Source organism: Colossoma macropomum, unplaced genomic scaffold (genome assembly GCF_904425465.1).
Source record: "Colossoma macropomum unplaced genomic scaffold, Colossoma_macropomum, whole genome shotgun sequence".
Classification (NCBI taxonomy): Eukaryota; Metazoa; Chordata; class Actinopteri; order Characiformes; family Serrasalmidae; genus Colossoma; species Colossoma macropomum.
In genome coordinates, this window is record NW_023495997.1 from 58,384 (window position 1) to 82,152 (window position 23,769).

Sequence of the window (23,769 nt, forward strand, 5' to 3'; positions counted from 1 at the left end):
AAAACACAAAACACTGACAGTGCCATTATCCATATCTGTATTTATATCTGTTTCATTTTGAAAATCTCTGCACCTGTATCCATATTTGAACAGTTCTGAACCTGGATTTGAATCCATTCCCATGTGTTTCATTGAAAACATGAGTAGTCTACTTATAACAAAACAATAAGTCAGGGCAACACTATATTTTGAGTGGTCTTTTTGTAGATTTAATAAACACTCAAATGACTCTCAGTAACATATCAATGATGTAGCGGCAGTGAATATATTCAATAGATTATCAAGATACTTTAATTGCATAAATAATATTTGTTTATGATTGGCAGAATTCAGTTGTTTTTCATTTTACTTGGAGTACCCATATCTGTAGATGTTAATCTGAGAGGAACTGAACCATAACAGGTTTAATACAGAGCATCAACACCCTCAACAAGCTGGTATAGACACACTGACACCATCCTGTAGCTGAAGTGTAACTGGACTAAGTTTTGGTTAAAGATAAGGTTATGTTTAGGGCCAGTGTGAGGGACAGGATTAGGTTTTAGATTGAGGCTAAGATTAGGATTAGGATTAGATTTAGGATAGGTTAGAGTTAAGGTTAGGGGTAGGGGTAGCGCCAGGTACAGAGTTAGGTTATGGGTAGGGTTGAGTAAGGTATTGCTTAATGAAAGTACCATATTGAGTCTACTTCAAGTAACATAATAACACATCTACTCAATGCATGTAAAATATGAACAGTACATCTTCAAGCTCTTTACCTCAATGTATTCAGATGCTGCACTACTGATACTTCATTGCTACTTCACTGATATGTTGTTGATGTGTTACTGATAACCTGTTAAGAGTTTATTAATCATCTACAAAGGACCACTCAAAGTGTTACCAATATATTAAAAAAATAAATAAATAAATAAATAAATAGGGCCAGAATGTGGAGGGGTGGTATTGGTCCTTTAGGCCAGATTATTAAAATGTAACTTTGTATATTGTGTATTATATACTCTGTGTGTGTTTATCATACATTTTTGTTCTCACCATAGTCTTCCATTCTGCAGTATAACAGAGGAAGGATATACTGTTCTGGCTTCAGCTCTGAAATTAAACCCCTCATCACTCCTGATAGAGCTGGATCTCAGAGGGAACGATCCTGGAGATACAGGAGTGAAGAAGCTCACTGATTTGCTAGAGGATCCAAACTGTAAGTTGAGGACAATAAGGTAAACAGTTTCTACGTTATAGCTTCCCAGTCAACCTAGCAAAAAACAAGTGTATATGATGAACATGTGCCCTGCGATGGACTGGCGACCTGTCCAGGGTGTATCCTGCCTTCCGCCCAATGACAGCTGGGATAGGCTCCAGCACCCACCGCGACCCAGTAGGATAAGCAGTTTCGATGATGTATGTATGTATGTATGATGAACATGTAAATGTTGATCTTTTTCAACCATTGCTTTCCTTTAATAAATAACATTTGGATTTTTATTTAGTATGTGTAGTTTTGTTAAAGGTGTAAGTTATTTTCAAAGCAAAAATCATATGTGATGCACATTTATAAAGAATTCAGAGTAGCAGAGAAGTGTGAGGTATAATCAATGTAAAATTGTGAATAATATGATTCTCTTTCTTCAGACTGTTGAAAAGTTCTACTGCAGAGGAAGTCTGTGATTCTCTGACTAAAGCTCTAGGAAAGAACCCCTTACTGCTGAGAGAGCTGGATCTGAGTGGGAAAATACAAGGAGATTCAGAACTGAAGAAGATCTCTGATCTACTGGAGGATTCACACTGCAGACCTAACAAACTGAAGTGTGTAATGTAATTTATTATTGCACTTGTCATTGTTATTATTTTATTAGGTACATGATAACTAAAGAAACTTATGTCTGTCACCTACACAAGGTGACAAGATTGAGATGACTTTTAGATACATTTTTAAAGGATAATGAATAAAGAAATTGTAAAAGCATGCTTTACTCATGTCTTTTAACATCTACACAGGTTTTTTTTCCACAAAAAGTAAAGATCTCATTCATCTTTTCTCCACAATTCCTCACTGTCTGCAGGCTGAATAAGTGCAGTATGACAGAGGAAGGCTGTGCTGCTCTATCATCAGCTCTTTGTTCAAATCCTTCACACCTGATAGAGCTGGATCTGAGTGAGAATAAACTAGGAAACTCTGGCGTGAAGCAGATCTGTTATCTACTGGACAATCAGTGCTGTAAACTACAGAAACTGAAGTGAGACCTAGTTGTTCCGCTTAAAATTTCTAAAAACTAAAACTTAATATATGAACACATTTGTAAAATGTGATAATATAGTGACGGGATCACATATGCAATAAAAAAGAAAAAAAAGAAAGAAAATATGCCTTTTAAACCATAACTTTCTTCCATCATGCCTTTTTAAATGCAGTTAACATCTTTTCTTTCCAGTCTCTCATTCTGTAGTATAACAGAGGAAGGATATTTGGCTTCAGCTCTGAAATCAAACCCCTCATCACCCCTGATAGAGCTGGATCTCAGAGGGAATGATCCTGGAAATACAAGATTGAAGACGCTCACTGATATACAAAATGATCCACGCCGTAAACAGAAGGTAAATCTGTTCATTTACCCAAAAGTAGCATCTGAAATTTATTCTGTAATGTATTACATTACAATACATGAAAAGAAACATATTCAGAAAGTAAAGCATAAACATTGAAATTCGTCGTTCTAAATACACTTGTATTAACTGGTTACTGTAGAATACTGCATACTTATGCACAGTAAAGTTTAATTCAATCTCACAATATTAAAATTGTTTTCCTTTTTTCCTTTCAGTGTGGATGGCTGCTTTAAAAAGTCTTTATATAAGGAATATTGGATGACAAGTCAGAAACAGCAGCAAAGGATCTGGATGGACAGTCACCATGTCAAACAGAGTTGGTCTCTGCTGTTTGGCTGGAGTCCACTTAAATGTGATGTGCTAAATGGATGAGAAACAGCTGTTCCAACATCAGGAATGAATAGCATGGTCATGCCATTTACTTTTACCACAGTACCAGTCAAAAGTCTATGTATATGTGTTTTTAAATCAGGCTTTGATCCTTGTCAGTTTAAACTTACATTTTGGGCACCCCAGTCAAATTCCATGTCATGTTGATTTTAGTAGAACAAGTCAAAGAATTTCTATAAAGAACAAACTTCGGCACATTTTAATCACAATTATTGTTTATTTACCGAATTAAAACACACACCACACAAATGATCTTTATGGCACAATGAAAGTTATGGCACATTTTCTTTTATAGTGTTTATTTTGTTGAAATTTATGTTGATTAAGTTGAAAATTCACATGGGCTGTATTTCAATTTATCCCTAGTTTAAGCTTGTGATAGCTCTTCCAAACACTTAATATCCATACTCAAATGTTGGCTACACAACTTTTGGATCATTTATGTCTGCTAATGCACAGATATATCAAATCTGAAGGTCAAAGATGTTTTACAATAGATAAAGTATGAAAACAGAATAATAACTGGTAAATGCTTTCTGCTTCTTCATTGTGCTGCTTGTGAGTGATGCTCAGTCTGAATGAAGAAGCATTGTGGAGTCATTCTGTCTGTGTCACCCCTGGTTTAAAACAGCTATTATACTTAAAAACAAAAAAGCATTAGTAGAATATTTGAAAAATCTCCCAAATACAAACATGAACAAAAATAGATTCATTGCAAAAGTCTTTGATTAACTATCTACTTAGACTGTGATTGATACTGTGTATTTTGATATTTAAAAAAAAAGATCCATGGGATTTTTTTTAAAGAACCCAAACTTGAACTCGAAGTAGTGCACACAGCCTTGAAATGCCTGGCATGTATTTCCAGTGGTATTTGCCAGCTTTTCATTTTTATATGCTGAATTCTTCTAGAAAGCTTTGTAAGCAGCCTTTTTCAACTTATTACCACTCCTAGCATATTGTTTTTCCCTTAGCACCACTGTGGATTTGTAGTATCATATCAAGGTAGTGATACTGTATATTTACAATTTATTGCAACTCTAATTTAAAGGTGGACATTTCAGTCTTATAACATTCAAGTGTCATTCTCTTACTTCTATACTCTGAATATCCAGAGATATTTTCAGTAAAGACTTGAACAGAAAGGCTGTATATGTGTATTGTTGGAGGAGCCTGTTAGCCTAGGGTGACCACCTGTCTCACATTTCACAGGAAAGTCCTAAAGTTCAGAGATTTGCAATGCATCTCACACAGAACACTTTACTGTCTTTCAAAGATCATGGGGAGAAACTTAAAATAGCTGACTGTTTTACATTGTTTTAATGAAATTGCTTCTTTGTTTAGTCTGTTTTTACCTGTTTCATGTCTGATCTCTTACTTTCTGACATGGAGTTCTCCTAAACAAGAGAAACTAAAGAATACTCTCAAGAAATGAGAAGAATAGCCTTTTTAATAAACGGCATAAAGGTTGAGAATGTTAGAAAAAGTATTATTGCAGTAACAATCTTTGTGGTTGCATCCTGATGCAAAGCTGTGGACATGCTTGTGTACATTTTCTGCTGTCTAAATAAATTTTTGTGAAATCACCACACAATTTGTTAGTATAGAAAAGATGATGGTCTTCAAAGGGACTAAACGAATATCTATGTTTTAGTATAAAGCCAAGCTTAAACAGACAAACCCATTTTTGTTTGTGTTGTCTTTGTGTTTGTTAACCATACATAGTTAATTCCTAGTTGTTTTACACATGACATTTTCCCTTGTTTGTCTTGATATTAATAAATCTACTAAATTTCCTCAATCTTCTGTCTTAAGAATTGAAATTTAGATAATTACAGCTATTTATAAATCCAACAGTATGATAACATTATTAATTACAACATTACAACAGTTTCTCATTAGGCTGACTCTAAATGTAGGTATTGTGATATAAACTGAGTCTGTTCTACAGTTTCTCATTAGGCTGAATGAATAACCGACTCTAAATGTAGGTATTGTGATATAAACTGAGTCTGTTCTACAGTTTCTCATTAGGTTGAATGAATAACCGACTCTAAATATAGGTATTGTGATATAAACTGAGTCTGTTCTTCAGTTTCTCATTAGGCTGAATGAATAACCGACTCTAAATGTAGGTATTGTGATATAAACTGAGTCTGTTCTACAGAGTCATGTTCTTTGACTTCACTACTTCCTTCAACACCATCCAGCCCCTCCTGCTGAGGGACAAGCTGAATTTGGCACAGGTGGACACTGCCCTGGTATCCTGGATCACCGACTGACTGTCTACTCTGCGTTTTCCATGATCATATTTTAAGTTCTGCTTATCAACCTATTGTTCGTCATTTCCTCCTGCCTCAAAAATAAAAGTGGTTTGATCCCCTGGTGAACACCTTTACTGTGTAACTTCTCCGTTGTTGGCTGTAGAGGGCAGATAGCGGCTCTTCACCATTTCATTTTAACCAGGTCAGAAAACTAAATCAGGATTTCACAACCTAAAACAGCAGAGAGAGACAGAGAGAATGCAAAAAGAGGACGGGTAAGACTTGCAGCAAGTAAGATTTTTTAAACAGTTAATGTAATGTGTTTCTGCCATTACAACCCAGTGAACTTGGCCTCAGCCCAGCAGCCATCCTGTACAACACACTCTGTTAGTTCCAGGAGCAGCCAGTGTTACAACATGCGGTTACTGAGGGAGACAGAGCAGCGTCTCTTGTTTTTCAGGCAAGGTGAGCTCACCTAAGTAGATAGCTAAGAGGTAACTATCAAGCAACCATTTATTGAGCAGTTTCAGAGAAAAAGAGTAAATATTTTGAAATATATTTTTGGATGTTTTTCTCTTTTGAATTTCCCTCTAATTACAATGACTGTTTTAAACAGAGACAAAGTTTAACTATTAAATGCATACCAACCAACTTAGTAAAGAAGTACACCATAATAAATATATTATTTTTTGCCTTTCCTTTAAGTTCTTTAGGGGGCTGTTTTTGCTCCCTGTCTTTTCACTTTTTACATCTCCAATTTCACGTACGTCTCTGAGATGTGTTACGTACAAACGTTTTTGAAGGACACTGTTACTGTAGGGTGTATTAAGGAGTGGAGGGAAGAAGAGTACAGGGACCTGGTGAAAAGCTTTGTGAAGTGGTGTCAGCACAGCTGTTGTGGGCTGGGGCAGAAGTATTACAGCAAAGGACACCAATAAACTGAACAAGATCATTCGAAAGGCCAGCTCAGTCCTGGGGGCTGAATTGGAGACCCTGGAGAGGTGGTGGAAAGGAGGATGATGGCAAAGGTGTCAGTGATCATGAAGAACATCCACACTCACTCCAGCTTCACTGCAGGAAGGAACACTTTCACAGGTGGACCCAACTGTAGAGAGGAAAACCCATGAGAAAGGGTCTTAATTGAACTAATGAGGTGATTGAGTGGAATGGAGTGATTCTGCACATAGGGGTGAGGTGGCTCAGAGCCACGCTCAAACCGGCAATGTACTGATTGGCAGTCAGAGGGCAAAAGGTTTTTACTAAATGAAGAAATGGCAGTAAAGGGCAGACAAAGGGACACTGAAAACAGCTCAAACAAAGGCTGAGATAGAAAAGTGAAGTAAAAGATAATCAGAAAACAAAAGACTCTGAGTCTGAGATTCTGAGAGGAAGGTCAGCTTTACATTTCACCTGTTTGCTCTTTGTGGAACAAACACTTTTGTATGGCTTGGAGCCATTTCCATGCCTTCCTTTTGGATTTTAAGTAGTTTTGGGACCATTTATTCTTTTTTTCCAGCCCTCTTTTCTTTTCTTTTTCCTTTCCTTTTTGTCTAAATACTCACCTGGTACCGTACTGGTCACCCCTCTACAAAAGTGTGACAAAGCACTGCTGTTTGCCATGGCCTTAAGTAGAGGAGCCCACAGGCATGCCAGGTTGCTCCTAATCAGCCTGAGGGCTTCTGGGAATTGGAGCTCCCTGAACTTGTGGCACATCACCACAGTTGCCCTCTGCTGGCGGCACAGGCTGGACCCTTACAGAAATGTCAAGTTTATTGTAAACAACATCCAGGTATTGTTCATGTGCTTTATATCATGTGCTTTATATTTAATTATATCTGTGGTAAGAAAACTCTTTATCCTCCACTTCCACAAAACATGACCTGGTCACTGGGTAGAAACGATTGCATGATTTCTCTATTTTTGGAAGGACTCTGAAACGTGTTCAGAACCTGACGCTAGAATGATGCTGATGCCCTGTCCCACCACCCAAGAGCTGCTGAGGAGTGCTGCTACTGTGCCCGCCTTAAAGAGAAAGTGGAGAGGAGCACCGCTGCAGCTGCCACCACTGGCACCAGTCTTGATGTGGTGAGCCCCGAGGAGTTCCTTCAGGCCCGAGAGGAAGATGCCTAACCCTCCTGGGCATGTGGTTGGCTCCACGCGGGGTGAAAACTGGACTGGACAGATGTGATGACATATAGTCCCACCACTAAGGCACGTGTGCCAGCTTGGACAGCCTTCAGACACATGACAAACTACTGTACTGTGTGTGGGAGGAACTGGTGCACAGGAAGTATGTGTGACTGTTGCTAGTGCTGCAGTTTGAAGACGGTGCTGAGTGTGGCACACGGCTGGTGTGGGACACTTGTGTATTTATTCATTTGTTTTTTTGTTTGTATGTTATGTTTTTAGGGACACCAAGACTGAACAAATGCAGTCAAGTTGCCATTCGTTGCATGGTTGGTATATCTCGAAGAAAAAGAAGAGGATCTTCTCAGAATTTGGTGAAAAAACCTAAATTGCAATGACTTTGCGATGTTTTATGTTACGCTTTATTTGTTGTGTTTACCTTTCCTTAAAATGCATGACAAATACAATGATATTGAAACTGAAATCTTGGGCCTGAAATTTTCTCTATTAAGATGCCGAAGCACAAAAGAGGAGGTTTTACAAGGGAAGTGATGAAGATCACAGTCAACAAAAGTGCCAGTGTGTCTGTGTCTCTGATATATGCTCTCAGTCTGAGATACCCAAGACAACTGTGATATATCTGTACAGTTTTTCCTTCAGAGTAGCTCCGTGACCTGGATGGACCGAAAGATAGTCCATAAGTAGCACAAACTTTTTTCCTAAATGATGTGAGAAGTACAGATGTACTGTGAAATGTCAGGATTTTATAGTGAATGTCAAAATTCATCATAATTCTTCATAATTAAAAGTAACAATGTTCAGAGAGAAAGTTGCTGAGTTTATTTTGTACTTTGCAGGTGCCTTTATTTTTTCTACAAAAATTTGCTGTACATACAACTAAACAGTAATTAATAAAAATTAATTAATAAAAATTTTAAGGCAGCAATTTGCATGGACATTTTTAAATGCAACACAAACAAAGTTATACCATATTAGTTTATTAGGTGGGTCCTGCTTGATTTTTATAATATTCACTAAAATCAAATTAGTGGAAATTAAAGCATTTGTGTTAGAACAAAACAATTAAATTGATATTAGGCAGGTTCAAATTATTTTGGCTTTCTAATGTTAAAGATTTTCATATTGATAATATGCACTTTTATGTATGTAATAGTAAGTATTAATAGTATTAATAATTATCTAGTGAAGTTAGTCTAGTTAATTCTAGTTGATATAACTTTAAAAGAATGCAAGCAAATTGTTACCTTTATTTTTTTAAGTAGATATTATTATATTAATTTTTATTTATATTATTTTTTTTCTTTTTATTCTGTTTATTATTGCTGCTCATTTTGTTCTATATAAAACCTAATTTTGCTCTGTGCTGTTGTGAGGTTGACCACCAACACCATGGCCATCTGGGTGTTCCTCTTCAGGACGAAGAAGAAGTATCCAGCGTCCACCTAGCACTGGCTGGGCAGCATCCTGTGAACACTGATGAAGGACTAGAGGATGACCAACACAAACTGTGCAGCAGCAGATGAGCTATCATCTCTGACTTTACATCTACAAGGTGGACTGACAAGGTAGGAGTGTCTAATAGAGTGGACAGTGAGTAGACACAGTGTTTAAAAACTCCAGTCTTTTAGTAAGTGTAATGTTTGCATGTGTAGCACTGATATATATCAGTGATGCTTCTATGGTTGCTTGGACGCAAATGCCACATAAGGATTGGATGTTAATCTTTATGGCATTGTAGCCAAAATGCCTCAGGGCAGCAGTAAACAAAACACACAATGTTCAAATCACAAGAGCTACAAGTTTAATTTTTACATTATTCAAAGTTGTCTTAACATTTGAGCAGAGAAATTAAACCTAATAGAGCTTGTGAACTGGCACTTTGGCACATTTAGCATTCAAGCCCAAAGAAATGAATGTGCTGGAGTTCTTGGCAGAACAAAATGCTTAATTCAAAGAAAATAATTGCATTTGCAATATTGGTTAGAAATATTGTATCAGTTGTAGCAAAAGATCTGATTTTAGAAACAATTCTGATTTGCCTGCCATCTGAATGCAGCATCTGACTGTTACGTAAATAAAAAAGATTCACAATTCATGTTGGTGCCCATTCAGCTGATGTAGCGATCCATATTGTTCACTAGAAATTGTGAGTGCATTGTGGGAGATTCTGGAATCACTCTGGAATTCTGTTTTATGATTCAAACACCAAGAGAAATTTTGCAGATGTACTCAACAGAGCCCTAAAACACAAAGAGAGATCCATTTCAGTCACACCCATCATGTATATATGTGAAAGTAATTTTTTTACCTCTTTATCTTCCTCATCATGTGGGTTCATTTGACTTGTTTGAATGTTTTTTTACCTTATTTATCTAGTCACAGCAAAGATGGACATATTTAAAAAATTACCAGTTGTATATGCAGCATTATGTATCCAGTTCCTTAAACATTTCTTGGCAAGATCCACTGATGCACAGTAGGTGGCAGTGATGTCCATATAGTGCAGTGTCAGCCTTTCACTGGAACTGCACCATATTTGGGTTCAAATTGTATTATGCTTGTTCATAACCCTTGTATGAAGTGTCATGGCAGAGATCTACATACAGAAACATTCATTTCTCCATGCTGTGGAGGTGTGTTTTTAAGAGAAAGAGAAAAGGAAAAAGAAAAGGGAACAGAAAGGTAGTCTGTATTAGAACTGAATTATTTTATGTTTCACTCTAAAACCTGTGAAAGTGTCACATTCTGTGTTATATTAAAGCCAGGCTGAAGGGAAAGAGGTGATTCGCAAAGTGCAGCAGTTATTTATTAATGTCTCAGTTCGACAGGCAGCTTCATTAATTTCCCCATAAAGTCTCAGCTCTGGAGTGCTGGACTTTGGTCAGTTTGTTTAGCTGAGATGAGAAAGTGTGTGGCTACTTTAAATACATCTCAAATGGCAGTTTGTATAACGATGTAGATGATAAATGTTGTACTTCATGATTTTTTTGGTGATCATGGTATTCGTTCAGACATAACACATTAATCCTCAAACTGCTCCACTCAAAAAAAGTGAAATAGTAAAATACATTATGATATGTTTTATTTAGATCATAATATATATTGACAATACTGAACTTTTTTGGACTGGACTGGGAAAGTCTACTACTATAATGGAAGTCTACTGAGAAACAAAATCTATTTAATTTCCAATGTATTTCATTTTGTCAGAATTGCTTTGTTCTAATATGTATTGTTAATGATGGAGCATTTATTCACAATCTGACATGAGGGGTGCATATGGGAGGAAAATAATCATTGTCTAGCTTAGTTTTGTGTCTAATAGGAGGAAAAATGTTAAAATCTAAGATCATTATTTTCATATCTTGTATATCAGAGTATTTATTTTGTGTTGTGCTTTTATTCAGGGAAAATTGATCTTCAGTTAATTATATTGATTGGAAATGGTTCACTGTTAGCTACTGAAAGGTACTGGTTAGCAAAGTTGATGCCTGAATATAACAGCACTTCCAGCACTGTTTGGTGATGCCCATTGGATGCCCCACATATTACTGGGTTAAAGCTGAAAAAGGGACAGTGGCACCTCCTCCAAATTTGGCAAAAGTGCAGATCTGAGTGATTAATGACATAAGAACTAGGCCACTCTGTGTCTGTTGTAAAACACTTAAAATGAGCCTTACAGTTTATGAATCTGCTTCATTATTTTTACAGTGTTATATTAATTCATGTTGTATATTTTATTATACTCAAATTTACACAATGTCAGGTTCATTGTTTTTGTGGGGCATGTGTATCCTACTGTGGAAAGCATAAAGAAAGGACAAAGGAAAAATGGGGTAGGAATAGATGTAAGGAAAAGAAAGAAAGAAATAATTTCCCAACTTGAAAATTGGGAATATTTCCACAAATATTTCCACAAAGCACACTCCTGTGTGTATATGTAGCACAGACACATACACTTTTAAGTTAAGACAAGAAATATTTTTCTACAGTGTATGACTATAAATATGCAAGAAGACATCTCATTGCACTTGTCGATACAGGCCCGTCAATATCGCTGCTCTGACCAGTTGTAACGAGACAAAAAGGGGCAGACGCTCACGGGAAAAACCAAAAGATGAGGCTTTAATATCCAAGGGTTTGACAAGAATCGTGGTCAGTAAACAGGCGTGGGTCAGATCCAAAACAGCAAAAAGGTACAAAATGGCAACCATAACCAGAGGGCAAAGACAAAAGGGAAAGAACAGAAATCTGGAAAAACCAGAAATCCAGAAAAACAGTCTAAACACAAAAAAGGCATCACAAAAACACAGGAGAAATGCACAGTAGCTCTACAGAAGTAGCAATACCTCGCAATCTGGCTAAGCTAAAGCCCAGGCTTTTAAAATGAACTAAACAAGTCATGTGTCATGGAACACAGGTGAACAGAGCTAGTATTCAGGAGACTGTGAGCGCTGATTGGAGTGCGAGGGAAGGTCAGGGGTCACATGAGTCAGGTGATCTCTCAGAGGATTCTGGGAGATGGAGTCCGAGTGTCCCTCAGAGCCGGAGGGATGTGTGACACCAGTCATGCTCACACACGCACCTAGAGAGGCACATCAAGTTATTGGAAGGTGACTAATGTCCAGCTTAGATCAGTCACCAATAGCAAAACCGAGGCAGAGAGTTGGAAGTCCAACACACATGAGCAGCACCCTTGCCAGCGTCGACATGGCAGAAATCAGGGAAAGCAGAGGGCGGCTGAGAGAAGTGCTGTTGCTGTTTCTGGTAGTGCTAGACTTGATGTGGTGACCTCTGAGGAGTCCTGCCGTGCTCAGAAGGAGTCGCAGTGGCATGGCTGTGGCCTTAATTGAGGTGCTTATGCTGGCCAGGTGCCTCGCGCCCCAGGAACTTGGCTTGGGCAGTGCTGAATCACTGGGATGGCTGACCTTTGAGCAGTGGGCAGCTGCTGGTTACTCTCCTTCACAGAAGGGGCTCTAGAACCATGCTATACAAAACTACGCTGCATACTTAGCCTCCCCCTCCTTGAAAGGATGTTAAATGTTGTCGTTTATGTCTATGTTGTTGGTAATTAGTTAATGGTGTGCATGTGTGTTTATTGTGTTACTTTGTGTTGGGCTGTGGGTGTGTAGTTAGTATGGGGTTGTGTTCTTAACTATAAAGCAGAACCATATGGCTAGGAGTGACCTGCCTGCTATTCCAGTGGCTCTGTATGCGCCTTTTCTGCTGGTGTAAATAAAGATCACTTCTAATAGCAGAAACCATGACCTCTCCCATTTCTCCTTCTTCACTAAAATGCTACAATATTTTATTCATCTGGAAATGATGTACATATGATATATGACTTTGTGTTGTACAATTGTATGCAAAAGTGTGAAAATCAAATTATGTTTTGTTGATTTTCTAAGTGAAAACGAGTTAACACATCCTCTACAGAGAACACTGAAGTTTTGGGGGAGGAACATGCCTAAGAGCCCTCCTTCTTTGAATCCTACAGCCTATAAATGGGCTATAGGCACGCAGAGTGCTGATTAAATTCCAGGAAAATCTCAGCCAGCTACAACATTCTGCTATTCGTACTGTTGCTGTGATTTTGGTTAAGTGGCGATAATGTCTCAGAAAATAGGTTTGAAGTTTCAACAAACCGACCGCATGCTACAGCTGAACATTGTTGTGTGCTTTTGTGTCAAGCCTCCAGTAAGTGCTTAGTTTTCATACGTTTCCCCCTAATGCAGAAACCAGGCGAAAATGGATTGTCAGTATCCGGAGGGAGAACTTTACCGTTAGTCCAGACACCGGCGTTTATAGCCGGGAATTTGAAAAAGAGGATGTTCTTGAGCCTGTGTCCGAGACAGGGCAGCGACTGTAAAGAAGGGAGCTGTTCTGACGTTGTTTGAGTGGAACAATTTCTCAGGTCCACATTCAAGAGTGGGAGGGTTGGGAGAGGAGAATGCTAATGGCGGAGGCTGACACACGGGGCGAGGAGGCTGATACAACCCAGGCCATTGCACACCTCAGGCTGCATGTCGAGCACCTACGCCGAGTGAAAGAACTCAAGTTCTTTGACGCTGAGATTCCACTCTGGCTTTTTGGTAATATTAATCAGCTCTACACTGCTGCAGGTCTCCTGACAAACTAGGAAAATGGGCCCCTTGTAAAGGTTTGGGCAAAGAAGCCAGAATAGCACTTACACATTACACTGGTTCCCAGCCCTTGTCCTGGAGGACACCCTGTACTGCACATACTATTAGTGTTTCCCCTGCTTTCAACACACATCATCCAACTAATCAGCTGATTAACAAGCCCTTCATCACTTGAAGTTGGTGTGTTTGGAACAGGGACAATACTAAAATTTGTAGGGCAGGGTCCTGAAGGACCAGTGTTGGGAACCTGTGATGTATTGCATTTAGATTTAGTCAGCTGATGTTATCCAAAGTGACATTGTCTGCTGGGCTTTTCTGAACATGGAAGAAGTGTTAGCCTCCCACTGCCTCCAACCCCAAAAAAGCCTATCAGAGGATGTATATTGTCTGGAAGACAAAATGTAAATCTTGTAAATAGCAATTATCTATTTATACTTACATTAAATCTGTTTTATATTGTTCATTATTGAAAACTGATTTATTGTAATAAATTCAATTTAATTATTACTCTACATTCCTCTAACAATCACCATAGTTTACACAAGACAACAAAAACACTCCAATGCTAGTCATGTTTCTTTATTACACTGTTAATCATTTCCTATATAAAATTGTTACATAAATATTCAAATGATATTTGTACAACAATAATAATAAAACAATGTTTAAATTGTATATGGATACACCTTTGATATTATGAAAACTCAAGGGATGTTTAAAATTATGAAATGCAATGCCTAACAGCAACATTTCATTGATGTAACAGCTGTAATTTACTGAGCTCTAATAAATGAATGAAATGATAAAATATTTTAATTACTACTATTTACGATAAACAGTGAATGGAATTTGTCACTTTTTACAATTAATCAAGCTTACTTTCAAGTAAGTTCTATTTCAATCTATTTATCAAGGGAAGTACAGAGATAACAATAAAAAAAGGAAAGGTCAGTTTTTGGGGGAACAGAGGTGGGCTTCAGGTCAGAATAATGTGCAGTCTGGCCTTCTAGCTACAGGCAGAAGCTGCCCAGAACTCCAGCCCAAGTTCTCAGAGTTCTCCCCCTCCCTCAATCAGTCTTCCCTCATACTACCACAAAATTTCAAAACTATTTCAAATACAGTTTAACATATTGGAAAAAAATTAAATGTGCCATAACTTTTGCAGAGGCCAAACAGTATGTCTTATTGTTTCCTCCGATACGCAGAAGTTGGTAAATAAACAATAATTGTGTATTAAAATGTGCAGAAGTATGTTCTCAGTAGAGGTGTTTTTACAGTATAAGTATTATTATGCTTAATATTAGTATTTATTAGTATGCATTAGTATTAATAGTATTAGGATTTACACTTTGAAAATCAACAAATACATGGAATTTGACCAGCGGTGCGCAAACCTTTGCATATGACTGTATAAGTGTAGTGTGGAGACACTGAAGACTGGAATTTGACCTCTGTTAACATTTTAAAGTAAAAGATCTTCTTCAATCTTTTAAATAATTAATCTTCAACTCCTCATTGGAACACTGAACAAGAACAAACCAGGAGTTCAGGATCATTAGAGGCCAGACTGAACTCTGTGGGGAATTTCTTAGGCCTGAGATGTTGTTTACAGCACAGAAACAAGGGCAGGAAGTGAGCATTGAACAGGAAGTATCTGTAATGTGAGGCTCGAGGGGAAGACCGAAAGTCAAATGAGTGAAGAAAAGCGCAGATATTCACCGCTATTCCACGTCCTTTACAATCTTATCTGTTACAGGAACCTACAGACAGACAGCCAACATTATTCTGCACTGATTTCAGCATCTGCAGCTCATTTTATCAACATCTGAAGAACCTTCAGACACGATGTGTTCCACACAGAACCGGAAGTCATGCTGAGACACAAAAAGAAAAGGTAAGACTGGCAATTTATCCTCAGCTGTAATCAGAGTGTCTAAATATTACCAACAAAATGAGACTAAGTGGATCGTAGCCATAAAGTCATGATTTCATGCATTCAACTTACATAAACAAACCAAAAGTGATAAGGAAGTTCAATCCCAGTGCAGTGAAGTTTTTCGCGGGAAAAACGTGGCTTTCTCAACACTCTCTTTTTTCTAATTTAAAATGGCAGCTCTAATAGAGGCGATTTGTTTTATAATGAAATGTGCAATATTAAATAGTAATATTATAATGAGCTTCGGGCCCAAACCTTTTTTGTTAAATCCTATCATACACCATCATCTGAATCAATTCCATATAATCATGTAAAACCAAGTAGAGCATAAGATGATACCAACTGATAACCGATTTAGTCTTAATGAGGTGAAACTCTACCTTCATGTTTCTTTAAGGAGAAAAAAACTGCATTTCATCTAAAGAACAAAGTGAAAGTAAAATGTGAGAAATTGTCTCACAATATTGTCAAGATTTCTGTAATCAGTTCATCTAAACAATCATATGCATTTTAGAACTGGCCAGAAATTCTGTGAACACAAAAATTACTTTTTTGGTAAGTTTTATGCAGGTTTGACATCAAGCAGTGCAACACAGTTTGCTGAGTTCCTTCCTCAAGCACACCAGCTAAACCCACTAACTAGCTGATGAGTTGAATTAGTGTCCGGTCTCCAGCCCTGGCTTAGATAAACTAGATGCAACTGTAAACACTAGACTTCCTCGAGGAGAGCGCAGAAAATACTAAACGAGCATTCACACAGAACAATTACAATGTATTGTCTGTGTTTAATCTAATGTAGTTTTTCATAAATATATTGCTTTATAGATCATTTTCCCAGATGTTCAGTCTTTTGCACAGTAATGTATGGCTTTCAGAGCATAAAGGAGTAATATTTGCCATAGTTAGTAATTTTAAAGGGGACCTCCACCAATTTTTCCAAATTTTTGCATGACTCCATCATTGCAATGTAAACAGAGTCATTCAGAGTGGTTTGGTGTGAAATGGTACCAGGAACCAGGGGTCGCCATGACTACAACACAAATTTTACATTTTATTTACTATCCAAAACCACCAGTGAACCTACACGAGTCTTCTGAGTTTATATGGAATGTTGATGATGGAAAATAGTGGACAATCTGAAATAATAAGTTTTCTTTGGGGACTATTTTGCCTCACAGCACCCTGCATGTATCCCTCCACCATGAATGGAGTTTAAGTTCTCAAAACTATCATAAAACAGTGTCTCAGTCATCAGGCAGTGAATTCATAACCATTTCATGTAGTAACTTTCTGTGAGGGAGCTTTTAGAGGTGGACGTCTGGTTCCTATCACCACCACTGTGAACAGTTCTGACTCGGTAAGTTTATCTAGAACAGAGCATTTCACACCAAACCACTCTGTTTACATCTTAACCATTCATGTAGAGTTTTTGAAAAGTCGGTTAAGTTTCCCTTTAAGATATCATACTGTGATTGTTGACACTGGCAGCGATGAGCATTTTTGCAATGAAAACAAAAAATTCTAAGTCAGTATTTTGTCTTAGTTATTTGCATTGCAAGCTTAGTGACCAGAGAAGTAGGAGTTTGCTTTAACTGCAGTCACAGAAATATTTTTCCACAAGCATCTATTTTAATGATCGGAATTACAATGTAAAAAAAGTTTCACCAAAATGATTTTAATGAAAAACACAATAGCTTTTGTTAATGAAAGCTGAATGTAATTGTAATTAATCAAAAAATTCTCTATAAAACTGTTCTTACTGGCAAAACCTCTCATGTACAAAGTGGCAGTTATGTTCATTTTGTCATCTTCACTCAGACACTAAACTACACATGTAATGTGCTCTCATCTCTCTTTGGAAAAGAACAAACTATGAAGATGCATTTTATCATTCCAAGCAGTAAATATTTACATACAGTGTATCCGTATGATGTGAAATGAATGTTTCCAAGCTGTGAGTATCAATAATGGACGGTTAACCTTGTGAATCGTAGTCTGTTGTCTGAGTTTTGGCCTCTAGATGGGTCAGATTAGGAGACTGACCAGTTCCTTTAATCAGGGACCTTCACCCATATTCAGTTTGTGACAGATTTCAAATTGAGTGATTTGTTTAGATCTGGTTTGTCAGATCAAGACCTTGAATCATATTTCACTAGACACATCTGAGAGGGACGTATTGTATGAAGGCACTAACTCTCTTCTGTCTATTCAAGTAGATCATTTTGGCAAATTTAGAGACAGCTCATGAATATTTTGCTGCAAATAAGCTACGAGCTAATACCTAGCTCAGAGATATGTAATATATTTATGAACCTAATTGTATTGCAAAACGTACAATCATACATCAAATAAAAGGACTGATCCTCAGGATTTTGAAAATACACATTATTCTGTAAATGCAATAAACTTGAGCAGTAAATTTACTGCATATACTGATTTCTTCTTGCTTTTTATGAAAATTAGAGTGTGGTGGTGACAGGAACCAGACGTCCACCTCTAAAAGCTCCCTCACAGAAAGTTACTACATGAAATGGTTATGAATTCACTGCCTGATGTCTGAGATGTTGTTTTATGATAGTTTTGAAAAGATTTCAGTCTAAAACAGTGGTTTTGGACAGTAAATAAAATGTCTATGTTTGTGTTGTAGTCATGGTGACATCTAGTTCCTATCACCACCACTGTAAAGAAATCTGAACCATTTCACACCAAACGACTCTGAATCACTCTGTTTACATCTCAAATGCTGAATAATGCTGAGATTTTGAAAAATGGGTGGACTTCCTCTTGCTGCAGAGCCCTAATGTAACTTACTGTGATATATTCAAAAAATCCCTGACCACCAAAAAAAGTTAGCCATATAAAGGCCCACGAAACATATGTGCCCAGGAGCCAATAACTTGATGACCCAGGGCTGACTGTTACTGTAGTGATAATAGTAATAGTATTCGTAATGGAAATTTTTTTCAAAACCTGAAAATATTTCTGAGCTGACTTGGCTACATCGTTGGGAATAATCTGTACAAACAACATTAAAGCCAACCATGAAAGCCAACCAAAAAAAATGTTTTGAGTGCTAAGACTGGCGCTGTGAGCACCGTCACTGTATGATATGTATGACTAAAGTGTATGATAACAAAAATAAAATAAATTAATAGCCATTTACAAATACCCACTTACGATTCCTGCTCTTATGTCTACACCCTTACCCCAAATTAAATGCCAGTTATCAGATAAGGATGTAAATAAAAAAGAAAAATTGATCCCCCCCTTTAAAGGTCAGGTAATAAACCTTTAAGGGGGTTGGAAAGTTTATATAGTCAAGGGCATTATCAGGATCACATCAGTGTGATTTTATTTATGTTAATTTTTTTCCCACTACCCAGATTGATAACACGTCTACCCATAAGATAATGAAATTCGAAATGAATTGTTTTATGTGAGCACTGTTACTGTTACTATGGCTAATCACATTATAACACTCTCTGCCAAGCTCTGCCTTATTTTCTCAATCCTCCAAACACTGCTTAACAACCATTGCTATCTGCTATTGCCTCAAGCTCAGTTTGTTATCAGCACACCCAGGGCCTCCAGAACAACAGGTGCGAGCGTGCATTTGACCTATCACTTTTTAAAGTGCTGGGGCGACAACCCACCGCTTTCTGACTGAGTTCAGGATGCTTACATAAAAATAAAAATCTCTGCTTGATCTGAACTACACAGGGCACTGACCAGCATGAACAGACAGAAAGTCAAATTCAGCAGCAGAACCAATCAGAATCCCCATTCAGCTCAGGGGTGGGACATTTATCAAACAATAAAGCCTTCATGAGTTGTTGTTTACTGAGAGAAGCTGTAGCTCACTGCTCTGTTAAACACTTTTACTGCAATGCACAAACTAAATCACTGGGTCACAGTTTGTGTAACTACACTTCGTGGATTTACTACATGTCAGTTTTATTATCTCTTACTAAACTAAGATCACTTTCAGACCTACCTTGGTTGGTGCAGATCTATTGAATGTTTTCTTTAGTTTAGCTCGTTTTAGCGTGAACACTCCACCCATATTCAGGTCCTGACCTGTCTTAATTCAGGAGGGAATAAATTATACCAAGTAAGCTTTTCTCAGTGCTCATCAGCATTGTACCGTCTGCTTTAACATTTTACTCTTTAAAGATGTTCATATCATTCCTACAGCTCAAGGCTGACAAGCAATAAAATAATAGCAAAGACATGTTTGATTTTGGCACATGGACTGCAGAGTGTATTTAAGCATCAGCAACCTAATTTGTCACATTCAAATTGGTAAACCAATCATAAAAAGCTGATATCAATTAAGGTCTATTACTACTGCTGATTGTGATACACATAGACAACAACCATCTCTATTTCTTCTATTTTTATGTTGGCAAACATGTGAGTTACAGAGCGCTTGCTTCCCTGCAAAATTTGTGTGTACTTTAGGAAATGAGCTGGGTTTGAAAACATTGTGATGTTCTTCAGAGTGAAAACCTGTTATACCTGCATATATTTTTAGAGATTATATATTTAATATATTTAGAGATTAGCATGATGTTAAAGGTAGTTTTAGTCAGTGGCCTAACTTCATTTTGCCACTTTTTTTGGAAAGAATAAGTTTTACCCCACCACTTTTGAAGGTGTGATGCAACCCCTGAGCATGCCAGTGTTTGAATCTGAAGTTCCAGTTGTGGTTAAAAGATGTAGGTTAACTGAGTATGTGTAAAGGTGAGAGTACATCAATGTCTACTGTCATCATCAGTTTCCTGTGAATTTGGTACTTACAATGCTCTTTTACTACAATGACTATAATGACTGAAATGGGCTTTGTGAAATGTCAAAACAAACATCTCTCAGAGAAAAGACCAGAATAAAGATTTTATTTATTTGCCATGGCCGTATGCTTTATCTATGATGAGTGAGTTTAGGTTTTTAAGTTTTAATTAGGCCACATCTTTTTATTTGGGTCTGTGTGTTTGGAAGCTGTGTCTACCAAGTGGGCCTACACACTTTTTGACAGGCCTAGCCGATTATTGATTTCTGCCTAGGCCACCAAATCAGACTACAGTGTGTAATGGACCTCAGTTGTTTTGCTGATATTGATGGTTTTAACTGTACCACGCACCACTGGAGAAGCATTCCCCGACAGATTGGCCAGAGCACAGCTAGCTGATGTTAGGAAATATGAGCTCAATTTGAAGTTCATCACAAGTTCAGTACAAATTTCAGACTTTGACCAACTGTGGCTTTTAGTGGTTTGGTCCTGGGTTTAAGTTTAGTAAGACTGAAACTAGCTCCCCATTCACCAGCTTCTTTTTTGAATTTTCAGTGACCGCTGTATCATTTAAGGTGGAATGGAAAATTCAAAAAAGAACCTGGTGGATAAGAAGCTAAAATCAAAAATTTGTGCAGTAATGAAGAGATTCTGAATGGCAGTGCTGGAAGTTGAAAAAAAGCAGATTTAGAGTTTTGGGACGCTGGGTGTATCTAGACCCATAGGGCCCACGACCACATCTAGCTCCAGGGCCCCCAAGCAGGTTAAAGCGCTCCTGATCATATTTGTTAGATTTTATGTCTTGGTTTTTTGTGTGTTTCTATATACTGATACTGTCAACCAACTGTAAGGCATCCCTGTATTATTATGTTTTTAGTAGTATTTAGTGGTAGTCATAGTTGGTATATTATTAGCCTATTATTTTGAAAGTAGTGGGAGTACAACAGAAACAAAAATGTGGTCATTAAAAACATCTAATTGTATTACATTCATAGCAAATATACTACATGGTGGATGTTTTTTCATTAGGCTAATTATGAAATCTTGTTCAGTAATGAATGAAGCATTAAATTGGATTTAATTGCATTAGATTAGAAAAAAAAAAAAACATCTCACGCAAAAAGCAGAATAAAGAATGTGTGTATCTCTACTCTGCTGATTCTTCCGTTTCTGCTGGTGAGACGTGATTTGGTGTCAGCACAGACAGACCGCATGAACTCACATAATGGGGCTGGAGAGGAAAGCTTATGTGAGTCACGTGACGCGCGTGACTAAACCGAAAGTGAAACTGAGCTGGTTTAGAGGAGCTGCTCGGTTTGCCCGCAGCGCTTATTAACATTTACTCGGACAGGAACTCAGATACAGGATTAATATAATCCCTAAGAGGCTGTGATGTGACCGACTCCGGGTAGATACAGTGTACTTTAGTCCACACAGGAGCGCGAGCTGCTCTGACGCACAAGATCAAAGGAAAGGTAAGAATGATACGATATGTGAAGAGATACGAGAGGCGAGGAGTTCCACAGCTCGGGGGCCGTAGCACTAAAGGTCCTGCCACCCTAAAAAGACAGTCTAACCGGGGAGTGGGGGGTGGGGGGATAGCCCAGAGCCAGATGGCCCGAGTTTAGACGAATGCATGTACGGACAGTTCTATAAACTATGAGAGAGGAGCTGGTTAGCATTAGCTAGCATTCTAACATCTCCAAGCAAAAGTTAGCTGAGGAGCTACAGACACAAAGAGAGCCCACAATACAGCTGCACAATACATCAACATGTAAATTAAAATTGATAGAAAATAAATAGCCTATATTAAATTTAAAAAGGCTAATGTCTGAGAACGCTCCTTCAGGTCGTGAAGGAAAATTAACTGTTACTTACACATAGAAACCACCAAAATCATGAGTGTAATCTGTAGCGTCCAATAACACACTGATTAAAATAGAGTACAAAATACAGTAGAGAACTAGCCTAGCCCCAAAATAAAATCCTCCCCGTTGAACCTAAAGACTTTATGCTTTATGAGGTATAACCTACACACCAAGATAAGTCACCAAAATAAATTTGATTTGAATCAGGCCTTGCACCCCAGAGATAAGGAGAGAGTATATTTTTGGCAGGTGTTTAAATACTTATTATGTAAAATCCGCTGACATTTCAACCAAAGTTAATACTAACAATTACTGCAACTTTTAATCACAATAGCTTCTTTTTATGCAGTACAGTGAATGCATGTTCATTAGGCACTCTAGATTAGTCCTAGCTAGATATCACTTAGCTGATTAATGATAATTAGGGTAAGTTTAGTTTGTTCAATATGACAGTTTCTAAAATCTCATTAAAAAAGAAATGAAAATTGCTATTTAATTAAATGTGAAATGGTGAAATGTTCCACCAGGTGTTTTTCTTGACATTACACAACTTTACTAATCTTTTTCTTGCCCCTTCAAAAGTATATAAACTGCAGTTTGTATACTTTTAGCAGCCGTTAATTACTAATAGCCCACTAAACTGCAAAAACAACTACTACAACTACTACTACTAATAATAATAATATACTACTACTACTACTACTACTAATAATAATAATAATAAATAAAATATACAGTTGTGGTATCTGTAGAAATGCATAATGCTCAATTAAACCACTGAACCGTCTCATAATAATCTGGACCATTTCATGTTTTTCTGTTATTTTTCCACTAGATGGAGCTGAATGGCTGTATGTGGGCAGTTTGTGCTGATCACTGAGGACTGAAATAATGGCAAGGGAGTCTGGGAAAATCATAACCTCTGAAATGAGTATCCCGGAAGAGCACTGTGATATTAAAAGGTAATCATATACAACACTGAGACCCTTTATTCTGATTTATCTCCTCGCTGACACCTTTTCATTCTGTGTTTGTTATAACATATTACTCCAGCATAAGACTTATAGTAGGAGATAATTTAGTGTAGTCACATAATGGGTCTTGAACTGTCAATGAGAAAGACAGAACTAAAGAACTACATGCAGTAAATGCAGCGTTTAACGAAAAGTGCTGAAACAACTTTCTTATGGTTAGTCTGATGTTTACCTAGCAAGTGTGCTAGCTAGCATAATACCTAATAAGTTTTAGTAAGTTTTAAAAGAATGTAATCTGTAACATACTAAACATCAGTTATGAATAAATGTCAAATTCTAACATGTTCAGAAAGTATATTCCAATGAGAATCAAAGTATATACAAGGGGCAAACATACCTTTCTTTCTGATTTCAGTGGAAATGAGGAAAGGTCAAACTGCCCTGTGTCGAGCTGTGTGCCCTTGAGGAGTGACCACTTAGTTATAGAACCTCTCAACTTCAAAGGAGGATCAGCCCCTCAGGAAAGGTATTCTTTTAACTTGTTCTGGCTCTTTCTAAACTCTATCTCAGATGCATGCTTAGACATAGCACTTCTACTAGGAATGCCCTACTGAATGATTTTCTTAGGCTGTATAAATGTTCTGTGGATGTCT

The 23,769-nt window shown here is 37.5% G+C and overlaps 1 protein-coding gene across 7 annotated transcripts in view; it reads left to right on the forward strand.

Moving 5' to 3' along the window:
• Nucleotides 1-15,209: 15,209 nt before the first annotated feature.
• Nucleotides 15,210-23,769, forward strand: part of LOC118803910 — a 100,096-nt gene continuing 91,536 nt past the window's right edge. For 6 of the 7 annotated variants that reach the window (XM_036564444.1, XM_036564446.1, XM_036564447.1 and 3 more), the window contains exons 1-3: nt 15,210-15,443; nt 22,978-23,104; nt 23,532-23,642. In XM_036564444.1, the coding sequence (XP_036420337.1) occupies nt 23,034-23,104; nt 23,532-23,642 (182 nt within the window). In that variant the 5' untranslated portion in view covers nt 15,210-15,443; nt 22,978-23,033. Of the gene's footprint in view, nt 15,444-21,556; nt 21,750-22,977; nt 23,105-23,531; nt 23,643-23,769 lie in introns of those variants that run through there. The other variant, XM_036564445.1, reaches the window with a different exon arrangement.